This window comes from Schistocerca cancellata, chromosome 12, assembly GCF_023864275.1.
Source record: "Schistocerca cancellata isolate TAMUIC-IGC-003103 chromosome 12, iqSchCanc2.1, whole genome shotgun sequence".
In the NCBI taxonomy this organism is placed as follows: Eukaryota; Metazoa; Arthropoda; class Insecta; order Orthoptera; family Acrididae; genus Schistocerca; species Schistocerca cancellata.
The window spans coordinates 11739815-11753546 of record NC_064637.1 but is presented as its reverse complement, the minus strand read 5'-3'; the positions used below and the strand labels follow the sequence as shown (position 1 = coordinate 11753546).

Genomic DNA, 13732 nt, shown 5'->3' with positions numbered 1-13732 from the left:
TGCATTGGTGATACTACGTTCCAAGACAACAGGGCACACAGCTCGCACCGTCCAGGAGCACGAGGAAGAGCTACCGCATCTCAAAGCTGTTGAGCGTTTCCACTCCACTTTATGCCCACAGCCTCGCCACAGCGGCAGTGCCGGCTCCTGTCAGATCACCAGAGTTAAGCGCTGTCGGACTCTGCCAGTACTCGCGCGGGTCACCGTCCGGGCCTGCCGAGTGCTGTTGGCAAGTGGGCTGCACTCGGCCCTCGTAAAGCCAACTGACGACCTGCTCGACTGCGACGCAGCGGCACTGACAACTGAGACCAGATGCCCCTCCGTATCCCCGTCTGGTGACGCCGTAGGGCCGAGAATGACGTGGCAACCGCTCGCTTCCGTTGGGCCTTCGAAGCCTGTTCGGACAGTGTTTGTTTGTTTTGTAGCCTACTCTGGAGAGAAGGGTGCGTAATCTCTGGCCACTCCACCATCGTCACCTGAACTCGCCACAGTTTTGCAGGATTAATGGTATGAAACTGCCTTAAAAACCATACAGGACCTATATATATCCATTTCGGGGCGACTGGAAGATATTTTGAAAGCCAGCGGTTTTCCTGCGCCATTTTAGGCTTGATGGTGTGTTTGTGGTGTTTCTCGACTTTTGTCCACCCCCATATATCACTGTATTACGATAGAATATTCTCTCCGAAGTGGGAGGAAACGGGGTAGTGACGTCCATTAGCCTTGTTCCCCTGCCCCTCTTACTTGTACCATCACCTGGTAAAAGACATTTGGCGAAAGAATACGGATTTACAAGACCGCCTCTCTCGAGCTGAGTTACTTACATATTCAAAAAAGTGATGGAGGGCTTCTTTTGTGGCTGTCAACAACAAGTGATTGATGTCTGTCATAGGCGCTTCACCGCCATATAAAAACTTCCCCAGCTAACCAGCTACATTTTAGAAGCCAATCTTTTAGATATTTCTTAAACAAAGTTTTATAAAAAGAAATTTTTTAAAATAAAAGCAAATTTATTTTTGTTTGTCTAGCTAATAAATAATTTAACATCAATAATACACTATAACATGAAAAACATTTATTGCAGTCACAATTTTCTTCGAGTTAAACGTGTGCACGGTGTTCCTGTAAGCTTCATTGTGGTGCTGAGAGGTCAGATGTGATATTTTAGGCATCATGACTGCCCCTTCTAACACTGCTCTCAGATTGTTAGTCAAACTTACGTATATATCAGTTGAAGTTTCACAAGGGATTATAAATATGGTTTTCAGGTGATTTGACCGGAAAAAGCTGATGAACATCACGAAAAGCTGATACTACAAAATGGTATTGCTCCTAAAATGATATCAGTACTTAACTGTGGGAGTTAATCTGATTTTTGATTGGGTTCGAACTTCAGAACAAATAAGTAGACACTTTTTTGCGAACATGTTCTCCCTCTTATTCTTTCTCTCGCACCGGATTGTAACAGTTCTTATTGTGAAGGCTGCGCGCTGACGAACTTCTAACAGTTTCAATTACAACTTGCGGAGATGAGACTTCGGCTGAAAATGAATCCAGGCTGAACTGGCGGGCTCTGTCAAAGAAGTATAATTAACATTCAACAATCACCATATTACGTATCATTGTTTGAATACCTACTAAATTAAACTCGTAACTAAAAAATACCATTTCACAACAAGTCAAAGGCAGCACAATAGTTCACGTAACAGAGGAAAATGTTTGGTAAAATCACTGTTTTAGATCAAGAACATTTTCAATATGAAATTTGACAAATTATGTGCAGGTAACAATTACTTTTAAATAATCTTAGTTGTAAGAGGATATGCGAAAAAGTAATGACTCCGAATTTCCTTTGTCAAAACTGTAAGATTTTCAAATGAAACAAACTTGATTGACATTATGCATCTTTATTCTTCGTGTCCACATATTTATTTCTCAACATAGTTACATTTCTCCCAACGATTGATTACCGTCACTGCAGAATTTTTAACTTTGTTGATGGAGCAACTGCCTTAACTCTGCTTACACCACTTCATAACTATCAAAGTCCTGGAAGGTATTCTTCAAGTTTTGGAAACATTCCAAGCTGTCAGACACGATAAGGTTGGCACCACCGTTTTCTTCATTACAGGCAAAAACAAGCCAACGTCGCAAATTACTGATGTAGATACAATTATCATCGTACACAGCTTTCATTCTTCTATGAATTTGATATGGAGGCACGTTTCCTGAGCTTCGAAACTCGATTACATCACGGAGTTCCTCACACACCGACATATTCATGTGGCACACCGCCATGCTGCACGCCCCTCTAGCGGCAGAAGGTTGCAGCGTGCCTCAGCGAAGCGAGAAAGTCCGGCGAGTATCAGGGGACCGATATAGAGAACAGAATAAAAAATTCGGAGGAATTACTTTTAACCGTGCTCTCATACTTCAATTACGTGATGATTATAATTCGTAATATTCTCATAAAATGTACAACAAGTGTTGAATAAATTATTGTAGCCAGTTATACAGGGTGTTACAAAAAGGTACGCCCAAACTTTCAGGAGACATTCCTCACACACAAAGAAAGAAAAGATGTTATGTGGACATGTGTCCGGAAACGCTTACTTTCCATGCTAGACCTCATTTTATTACTTCTCTTCAAATCACATTAATCATGAAATGGAAAACACAGCAACAGAACATACCAGCGTGACTTCAAACACTTTGTTACAGGAAATGTTCAAAATGTCCTCCATTAGCGAGGATACCTGCATCCATCCTCCGTCGCATGGAATACCTGATGCGCTGATGCAGCCCTGGAGAATGGCGTATTGTATCACAGCCGTCCACAATACGAGCACGAAGAGTCTCTACATTTGGTACCGGGGTTGCGTAGACAAGAGGTTTCAAATGCCCCCATAAATGAAAGTCAAGAGGGTTGAGGTCAGGAGAGCGTGGAGGCCACGGAATTGGTCCGCCTCTACCAATCCATCTGTCACCGAATCTGTTGGTGAGAAGCACACGAGCACTTCGACTGAAATGTGCTAAAGCTCCATCGTGCACGAACCACATGTTGTGTCGTACTTGTAAAGGCACATGTTCTAGCAGCACAGGTAGAGTATCATGTACGAAATCATGATAACGTGCTCCATTGAGCGTAGGTGGAAGAACATGGGGCCCAATCGAGACATCACCAACAATGCCTGCCCAAACGTTCACAGAAAATCTGTGTCGATGACGTGATTGCACAATTGCGTGCGGATTCTCGTCAGCCCACACATGTTGATTGTGAAAATTTACAATTTGATCACGTCGGAATGAAGCCTCATCCGTAAAGAGAACATTTGCACTGAAATGAGGATTGACACATTGTCGGATGAACCATTCGGAGAAGTGTACCCGTGGAGGCCAATCAGCTGCTGATAGTGCCTGCACACGCTGTACACGGTACGGAAACAACTGGTTCTCCCGTAGCACTCTCCATACAGTGACGTGGTCAACGTTACCTTGTACAGCAGCAACTTCTCTGACGCTGACATTAGGGTTATCGTCAACTGCAGGAAGAATTGCCTCGTCCTTTGCAGGTGTCCTCGTCGTTCTAGGTCTTCCCCAGTCGCGAGTCATAGGCTGGAATGTTCCGTGCTCCCTAAGACGCCGATCAATTGCTTCGAACGTCTTCCTGTCGGGACACCTTCGTTCTGGAAATGTGTCTCAATACAAACGTACCGCGCCACGGCTATTGCCCCGTGCTAATCCGTACATCAAATGGGCATCTGTCAACTCCGCATTTGTAAACATTGCACTGACCTGTTGATGCTACGTACTGATGTGCTCGATGCTAGTACTGTAGAGCAATGAGTCGCATGTCAACACAAGCACCGAAGTCAACATTACCTCCCTTCAATTGGGCCAACTGGCGGTGAATCGAGGAAGTACAGTACATACTGACGAAACTAAAATGAGCTCTAACATGGAGATTAAGCGTTTCCGGACACATGTCCACATAACATCTTTTCTTTATTTGTGTGCGAGGAATGTTCCCTGAAAGTTGGGCTGTACCTTTTTGTAACACCCTGTATAGTCAGTAAATCGTGGATATTTTAAGATAATTTCATGCTGTCATGTAATCTTCCAGAACGCTCCAAAAACAGTTTTGCATTGAATAATCGAACAATGGAAAATCGAGGATGGAATGTAACAGTATTATGAGAAGGGAAGTTGCTACTCACCATATAGCAGAGACGCTGAGTCGCAGATAGGCACAACAAAAAGACTTTCACAATTAAAGCTGTAAATGTGAAAGTCTTTTTCTTGTGCCTATTTGTGTCTCAGCATCCCCGCTATATGGTGAGTAGCAACTCTCCTTCTCATAATATTGTTACATTCAGTAATAATATTTTGACATCTTAATAGTTTCTTTTTTAATTATAGTGGTAGTAGCGAACCCAAGTAACATCCAAACTACAAAATTAAAGCATTGACAATGGTTATGTAAGATACTGTACTGAGTAGTTTTGAATGACGTGCTACGCCGAAGGTCGGGCTGTATCAAGAGGTGAACTACACTGAGGTCCAAAAGTTAAGCGACAGCGATACACACACACGGAGATGGCGGTAGTATCGCATACACAAAGTGTAAATGGACAGTGCGTTGGCGGAGATGGCTTTTGTACTCAGATGATTCACAGCGAAAGGTTTGCGACGTGGTTGTGGTCGCATGGCGGGAACTAGTAGACTTTGAACGAGGAATGGCAGTTGGAGCTAGACGCATTTCGGAAGTCGTGAATTCATTATACCAAGATCCACAGTGTGAAGAGTGTTCCGAGAATATCAAATTTTAGGCATTATCTCCACAGACAACGTAATGGTACGGGCTTCACTTAACGACCGAGAGCAGCGGTGTTTACGTACAGTCGTCAGTGCAGACAGACAAGCAACACTGCGTGAAATAACCGCAGAAATCTGTTTAGGACGTACGACGAACGTATCCGATAGGGCAGCGCGACGAAGTCTGGCGTTAATGGGTCACCGTATCGGTTGGACTGTAGACACTGCGGAGCTGTGGCCTTGTCAGATGAGTCCGGATTTCAGTTGGTAAGACCTGATGGTACGGTTCAAGTACAGTGCAGACCCCGTGGAGCTATGGGCGAAAGTCGTCAACAAAGCACGTGCTGGTTGTTGGCTCCATAATGGTGTGGGGTGGGTTCATTTCATTTCATTTATTGGTCCATTTGATTCATTACATACTTAAACAGTACATTGAATATAGGACAAGCCAAAATTGCGAAAGGAGCAGAAACACACACACACACACACACACACACACACACACACACACACACACACACAGAGAGAGAGAGAGAGAGAGAGAGAGAGAGAGAGAGAGAGCACGACAAAATTAATTGCAGGTAACAATCATAAATTACAAGTAACAAATATAGTAATTTGAATTTAGCCATTATTACATAATCATTGTTTACAAGGCTATTTTTTTTTATTTAAAAATTCTTTTACAGAGTAAAAGCATTTTTCCACTAGAAATGACTTAAGATTATGTTTAAAATAATTTTATGTTGCTGCGATTTTAAATCACTGGGTAGGCTGTTATATAGCTGAACTGTTATCTGCGATACACTTTTTTGGTACAGTGCTGTTCTACACTGTGACATGTGGGTATTATTTGTGTTTCTTGTGTTGTGACTGTGTATATGCTTATTTTGTTCAAGATGTCCAGTTTGGTTTAAAAGATACTCATTTGCGAACAGGATACACTCCTATACGTAAAGGCTTGGTAGGCTCATTGTTTTCATCTGGATGAAATGTGGTCCACATGTTTCCAGTTTTCTTAGGTTGCAGATAGCCCTGGTTGCTCTTTTCTGCATCCTAAAGATCTTTATGCTGGTGGCTTAATTTCCCGAGAAGATTAGCCCATATCGAGGTAGTGCATGGAAGTATGCATAATACGCCTGAATAACTGTTGATTTGCTTGCATTTTTATTTAACACACGCAGAGCATAACAAGCTTTTGAAAAGTTTTTTCTCAAGTTCTTATGTTACGAGGTATCCCACGACTTTTGTCACCTCAGCGTAGTCTGCACTACATTACACAAATTCTCTACAGTGTGTTAATTGTAAGACGGCAGAGTTGTGAGGGGAGAGGAGGAAGCAAGCATTGGCTGGCGAGGGGGGAGAAGCCGTTGCGGGGCGGCCGGGGGGGGGGGGGGAGCGACAAGACACGCCTACCAGTTGCAGTGCAGGCACTACAAATTGCGAGTCATGCTTACACGAAAGCAGACGAAAGGCTTGGAAGTAAAACTCGCTTTAAATGTTGTTCGTAAAGGAAACTGAAATCGTCATGTACATTAAAATCTATATATGTATATATAAAAATGAATGTATGTATGTTTGTCTACTAAGCGCTCACAAACCATTCATCCGATTGCAATAAAACTTTGGTGAGTTGGTCTCCGAACGCCCACGAAGGTTTGTAGACGAAAAAAAAAAAGAAATAAAACACATTCTAGAGGAGATATTACGTCATAAACAATGAGATGCCACCGCGGGAAAATACCCACATTTATGCATCCACTATTTGAGAGTCAGAGCACTTAGCGACTAGCAACAAACGTTACATACAATTTCAAACCTTTACGAAAATTTTTCTCGCTGACACCCCCCACAAAATAATGAAACGAAAAAAGGTAGTCGCTTACTACATTTTCTCGGTACATACCGTAAATCTGGCGCAGTAGGCATGGCGTTTTAATGTACACTCCTGGAAATTGAAATAAGAACACCGTGAATTCATTGTCCCAGGAAGGGGAAACTTTATTGACACATTCCTGGGGTCAGATACATCACATGATCACACTGACAGAACCACAGGCACATAGACACAGGCAACAGAGCATGCACAATGTCGGCACTAGTACAGTGTATATCCACCTTTCGCAGCAATGCAGGCTGCTATTCTCCCATGGAGACGATCGTAGAGATGCTGGATGTAGTCCTGTGGAACGGCTTGCCATGCCATTTCCACCTGGCGCCTCAGTTGGACCAGCGTTCGTGCTGGACGTGCAGACCGCGTGAGACGACGCTTCATCCAGTCCCAAACATGCTCAATGGGGGACAGATCCGGAGATCTTGCTGGCCAGGGTAGTTGACTTACACCTTCTAGAGCACGTTGGGTGGCACGGGATACATGCGGACGTGCATTGTCCTGTTGGAAAAGCAAGTTCCCTTGCCGGTCTAGGAATGGTAGAACGATGGGTTCGATGACGGTTTGGATGTACCGTGCACTATTCAGTGTCCCCTCGACGATCACCAGTGGTGTACGGCCAGTGTAGGAGATCGCTCCCCACACCATGATGCCGGGTGTTGGCCCTGTGTGCCTCGGTCGTATGCAGTCCTGATTGTGACGCTCACCTGCACGGCGCCAAACATGCATACGACCATCATTGGCACCAAGGCAGAAGCGACTCTCATCGCTGAAGACGACACGTCTCCATTCGTCCCTCAATTCACGCCTGTCGCGACACCACTGGAGGCGGGCTGCACGATGTTGGGGCGTGAGCGGAAGACGGCCTAACGGTGTGCGGGACCGTAGCCCAGCTTCATGGAGACGGTTGCGAATGGTCCTCGCCGATACCCCAGGAGCAACAGTGTCCCTAATTTGCTGGGAAGTGGCGGTGCGGTCCCCTACGGCACTGCGTAGGATCCTACGGTCGTGGCGTGCATCCGTGCGTCGCTGCGGTCCGGTCCCAGGTCGACGGGCACGTGCACCTTCCGCCGACCACTGGCGACAACATCGATGTACTGTGGAGACCTCACGCCCCACGTGTTGAGCAATTCGGCGGTACGTCCACCCGGCCTCCCGCATGCCCACTATACGCCCTCGCTCAAAGTCCGTCAACTGCACATACGGTTCACGTCCACGCTGTCGCGGCATGCTACCAGTGTTAAAGACTGCGATGGAGCTCCGTATGCCACGGCAAACTGGCTGACACTGATGGCGGCGGTGCACAAATGCTGCGCAGCTAGCGCCATTCGACGGCCAACACCGCGGTTCCTGGTGTGTCCGCTGTGCCGTGCTTGTGATCATTGCTTGTACAGCCCTCACGCAGTGTCCGGAGCAAGTATGGTGGGTCTGACACACCGGTGTCAATGTGTTCTTTTTTCCATTTCCAGGAGTGTATTATTTCGTTACTATTAACTCTAATCGCAACATATTTCGCATACAGTATCCACAAATTTATATCTCTTTACGACATATAATTCAGGAGATATGACGTGGTAAACATCGAGATGCGTGAAAAAGTGGCGCGTCAGGCATGACGTTTTGTTCTATTATTTGTTCACTACTAACACTATTAGTAACACGTTTCACAAACGTGTTAAAAAAAGCAACTGCCTCTTCACTCATTTTGATAATTTTTAGGACAACTGCACAATAAAAACACGCAGAACAGTACAGCGCGTAACAATAACGAAGCAGACGACAGTGGCTACCTTGTACAACAAAGTCAGCTATGTAATGTTGGCAGCAGTGGAAACTGCGTGCCTACCGAAGCCTCCCGACGTTTACCGACTTCTACCGATTCAGGACTAGGGAGAGGTCTGCCATCTAAAAGTTTACACACTGTACAGGAGATGCCTGTCTGCGCTAAACTTGAAAATTTAGATTATAAGTTTAAAAGTTTACTCTGTGGCTGCCAGGCTATTGTGTCGGATTTCTCATGCTCGGCTCGCGTTTCTGAAAGCTGTCCACCGTGTGCCGGCAGGTTGCTGGAGTGGTCCGTTCTGGAGGGCTACAGCATCCGGCCGCAGGACAGCGCGACCGTCTTCTCCGGCGTGGCGCAGAACGAGTACGGCTTCCACATCGCCGAGGAGTTCTTCTACAGCAACATTACTCAGCTGCACCAGTTGTGAGTATAGCCTAGACTAGCCTAGAGTAGACTAATGCAGCCAGAGCTATAGTCGAATCGGCGTATGTCGTTCCCCGACAGTTGCAGTGGGCTGGCCGCGGCAGCTTCGCGCTGCTACCTCAACCGATAATGTACAGCTATTTTGTAAACGCTCCTATGCCGACGCCTCAGTGTTGTCACTGTTTCCGCCTGCAGCCATTAGCGCTTTGCCTCAGAAAGTTGGCGACAGGGCCGTCAGGGATCTTCTTACGCCGTCTCGACTACTGCTGCTGGCTACGCGTCACCCGCTCAGCTGCCGCTATCCTAAAGGCAGTCTCACATGTTCCAAGGTTCGCCTGCATTTGCTACGTTGCAGGCTTGACTGTCGGATAGCAGTGAGTGCAAATACATTGTAAGGCCTGCTGCAAGTCCCTATTGTGTCAAATGTACGCTTCAGGTACCGGATTTTGTTAGAATAACTGACATACAAAAACTCCCCTTCCCTTTCTGCATCGTTTCGTGCAATAATGATTGCTGGTGAGTGTTCCAGGTTCTACAGGGTGTTACAAAAAGGTACGGCCAAACTTTCAGGCAACATTTCTCACACACAAATAAAGAAAAGATGTTATGTGGCCATGTGTCCGGAAACGCTTAATTTCCATGTTAGAGCTCATTTTAGTTTCGTCAGTATGTACTCCAACGTGATCAAATTGTAAATTTTCACAATCAGCATGTGTGGGCTGACGATAATCCGCACGCAATTGTGCAATCACGTCATCAGCACAGATTTTCTGTGAACGTTTGGGCAGGTATTGTTGGTGATGTCTCGATTGGGCCCCATGTTCTTCCACCTACGCTCAATGGAGCACGTTATCTACCTGTGCTGCTAGAACATATGCCTTTAAAAGTACGACAAAACATGTGGTTCATGCACGATGGAGCTCCTGCACATTTCAGTCGAAGTGTTCGTACGATTCTCAACAACAGATTCGGTGGCCGATGGATTGGTAGAGGCGGACCAATTCCGTGGCCTCCACGCTCTCCTGACCTCATCCCTCTTGACTTTCATGTATGGGGGCATTTGATAGCTCTTGTCTACGCAACCCCAGTACCAAATGTAGAGACTCTTCGTGCTCGTATTGTGGACGGCTGTGATGCAATACGCCATTCTCCAGGGCTGCATCAGCGCATCGGGGATTCCATGCGACGGAGCGTGGATGCATGTATCCTCGCTAACGGACGACATTTTGAACATTTGCTGTAACAAAGTGTTTGAAGTCACGCTGGTACCTTCTGTTGCTGTGCGGTTCCATTCCATGATTAATGTGATTTGAAGAGAAGTAATAAAATGAGCTCTAAAATGGAAAGTAAGCGTTTCCGGACACATGTCCACATAACATATTTTCTTTACTTGTGTGTGAGGAATGTTTCCTGAAAGTTTGGCCGTACCTTTTTGTGACACCCTGTATAGTGGTGGTCCATCAAACTATTTTCTTCCCGACGTTTCGCCCACAGGCACGTTGGAGAACTTCAGAGGTGCTCCTGGCTGTGCCGAGTCTTGCTCACATCAGAGTGTGACGTACATGGCCAATCACATTAACGCGAGCACCGCTCACTTCTGACGTCAGCGTACAGTAACCACTCACAGACGCTAACAGTGCAGGTGGTATGAAGCGTGTCAGGGGCATGCGGAAAGCGATGCAATCGTTTGTCGTAAAGCAGAAACGAAGCGATTTATCTCACGTTCTAAAGGGCACGATCATTGGTTCTCGAAACAAGGATGGAACCATTTCCAAAATGGTAAGTTTGTAAACTGTTTGCGGCTGCCGTGGTTACATTGTACCGAGCACGTCAAAACGTCACTATCCGATACCGTTGCTGAGGCAACTGTGGGTGCACCACGGGCCATAGATAACGGGGGTGAACGACAGCTGCACAGATTTGTACAGGCGAATAGATATGCAGCTGTTCAGCAACTGACTGCCTCCGCAGCTGGCGCCAGTGATGAAGGCTGGAATTTGCACGTCAGTAGCGCAACTGAACGGCGACAGTTGGCCTTTTCAGATGACAGGTGGCCGTCCACGTGTTGGGTTGCCTCGAGTTGGGAGAAGACACCAAACAGTGAGGTCATCTGTCTCATCGGATCAGGGAAGGAAGTCGGCCGTGCCATGTCAAAGGAACCATTCTGGCATTTGCCTGAAGCGATTTAGAGAAATCACGGAAAACCCAAATCAGGATGACCAGCCCCGGGATCGAGCCGTCGTCCTCCAGAATGCGAGTCCAGTGCGCCACCCCACTCTGTTCGCGTGTATGGCGAAAACATCTGAGAGCAAATACCGTGCGATAGTCGTCAGAAGGATCCAGGCCAGCGGACCGAGCATTGTGTTCTGGGGTGATCTTGACATTCTGCAAGGCGCAATGGATCAGCACAAGTATGTATCAATACTCGGGGCTCACGTCCACCCCTGCAGGGTGTTTGTTTTTCCTGGGAACAACATCATCTACCAGGAGGACAATGCAATGTGTCACACAGTTTGCAGTGTACGTGCACGGTTTGAACAGCACCGGAATGAGTTTACCGTACCACCCCCCCCCCCCCCCTGGCAACCAGATTCCCCACATTTAAACACTGTCGAGAATCTGTGGGACCACATCAATCAGGCAGTTTGCACCGTGGGTCCTCAACCGAGAAACCTAGTCGTTTTCGGCCTTCGCCAGATGGCCACATTAATGTCAGTGCACAGTGCAGACATCGTAAAAGAAGCGTGATCGTCACAGATAATCCTTGTCAAAGATAGAAGTCAACTATCAACTATGATCTGTCAAAGATAAAACACATGTATCGCTTCTGTAAAAGTACTGTCCATGTATCATTAAGTTTCATGGTTTCTTCTTTTCTTTTAAAAGTACCTCTATATTTCGATGGCTTGTCTATACAGCCCCAGATAACAGTTCGTCATATTAGTTAAATTTTTCTTTCAGAAAACTTCACTAGGTGGTTAGCCGAATTACTTCTGGCGATCACGCTTCTTTCCAGGGTATTTATACTGCTCTCAGATGGCGGACCCATCAGCCAGTAAGACTCAGTGCATATGTCTAATGTAGCTCTGGATGATATGTCAGGAACAAAAGAGCTTCATCGAGCGTGATCATACATCGCTCAAGATCACCAGCAACCAAGAGAACTGGACGTGAAAGACTTCATTGCATAAAGCAGTAATGCCTTCTTTCCTCCAGTGTGGTGACTTCTACGCTAATTAACAGGCACCTTGAAGTTACGTTACTGCCGAGCGCCTCCCTAGAATCGCTGCACGTGCAGTGAGGCCCCACCTTCCAGGCCCAACACGACTCCTGACTGTATGCGATACTGTTAAATTTATGTTGGAAGAAACAGAGGAGATAACAAAGAACTCACTGACGTGTGTGTTTGACAACAGTGCAAGAACTGTTAGCTATCACAGTCTCAGAAGAAAGACAGTAAAACACAATTACAACTACTTCCCAAAGGTTTATTCCTTCAGGCAAGATGTTGAAGAAGGAGACAAAATTTTATAGTTAGATAATATTGTTGAAGAGGTAGTTAGGGAACTGCCTCATAATTTACATGTGACACATGTTCTTTATTTTACATTGTCAGTATTACAGAAAGTGATGCTGCTGGCTACGCTAATTTTTTTTATCCTGTTTCGTTTTATGAGATTTCTTTCTGGCAGTTGTATTTCTTATGTTGCTCCTTTGCCTGTGTGCGTATTTTCTGTCTGGCTGTGTTCTCCGTCAACAAGCCACGAAATGAACACTGCCTGGCAAAAAGAGTGAAGCACCGAGATGGGGACGAGGAGGAGCCGAAAAGAACCTTCACAGGTCGCAAATCGTCGGTTTTACACGGAACTTGAAAGTATAAGCCCAGTAAGTACGGCTTTGTATGCCCTCTGGTCTGGATGCAAGCATTGATTCCAGGGGAAGGTTGTATCCTCTCCTGAGGCACGTTGGCCCACAGGTTTTGTAGCTGGCTTCCAATATACCAAATACGGTTATTACGACGCTGATAAGAACCGAGCTGGTGCCACATGTGTTCCACCTGGGACAGGTCTGAGACTTCTGGCGGCCACAGCAGTACCTCAGTATCGTGCATAAGTTCGCGTGTTGAAATGTGGCACCGTAGCAATATCACATGAGAGGCAACACACGAGGACGTAGGATGCCCACGAAGTGATTCTATGCTATTGGAGTTCCCGCACAGTAGTTGGCTTCCCGCATTGTGCTGCCAGGACCGACACCTCTGTGTATCTCCGAAACGTAGCAGGAATGAGAATTGGCGAGAGGTCGCAGCCACACTACATGACGACGGTCATCCGGAATAGCACATATCTGCGATTCATTGTGTGTAACACAGTGTGGTGACATTCACCTGCAGCCTATGCCTCCTGCAAATGTAGCCATTCAAGTTGTGGTGTTAATGGCAGGCTACCTGTTGGACAGTAATTCCCTAGCATGGCTGCTGCCAGTCTCTGACCAATGGTGCCAGGAAACCCATTACTTGTTCTCAAATGGTAGGCACAGGTAAGAAGGGGTTACATACACACATCAGAAAAAGTTATGTGTCAGCTCAGTTCCAACAGTTCCCGAACCTGTGCAGAAAATTGGAATAGAGATCAACATAAACATCATTTCAGCCCTTTTTATTGCTCATGAAAACCACACATTGCATGTTGTACCGCCATACAGCGGTGGTGGTCCACATTGCTTTACACACCGGTACCTCTGATACCCAGTAGCACGTCCTCTTGCATTGATGCGTGCCTGTATTCGTCATGGCATACTATCCACAAGTTCATCAAGGC

General features: G+C 46.1%; 1 protein-coding gene across 2 annotated transcripts in view; it reads left to right on the top strand.

Annotated features, from left to right (window-relative positions):
- LOC126109625 (aminopeptidase Ey-like) overlaps window positions 1–13732 on the top strand; it is a 397038-nt gene that overhangs the window by 362798 nt on the left and 20508 nt on the right. For both annotated transcript variants that reach the window (XM_049914671.1, XM_049914670.1), the window contains exon 13: window positions 8769–8912. In XM_049914671.1, the coding sequence (XP_049770628.1) occupies window positions 8769–8912 (144 nt within the window). The remainder of the gene's footprint in view (window positions 1–8768; window positions 8913–13732) is intronic.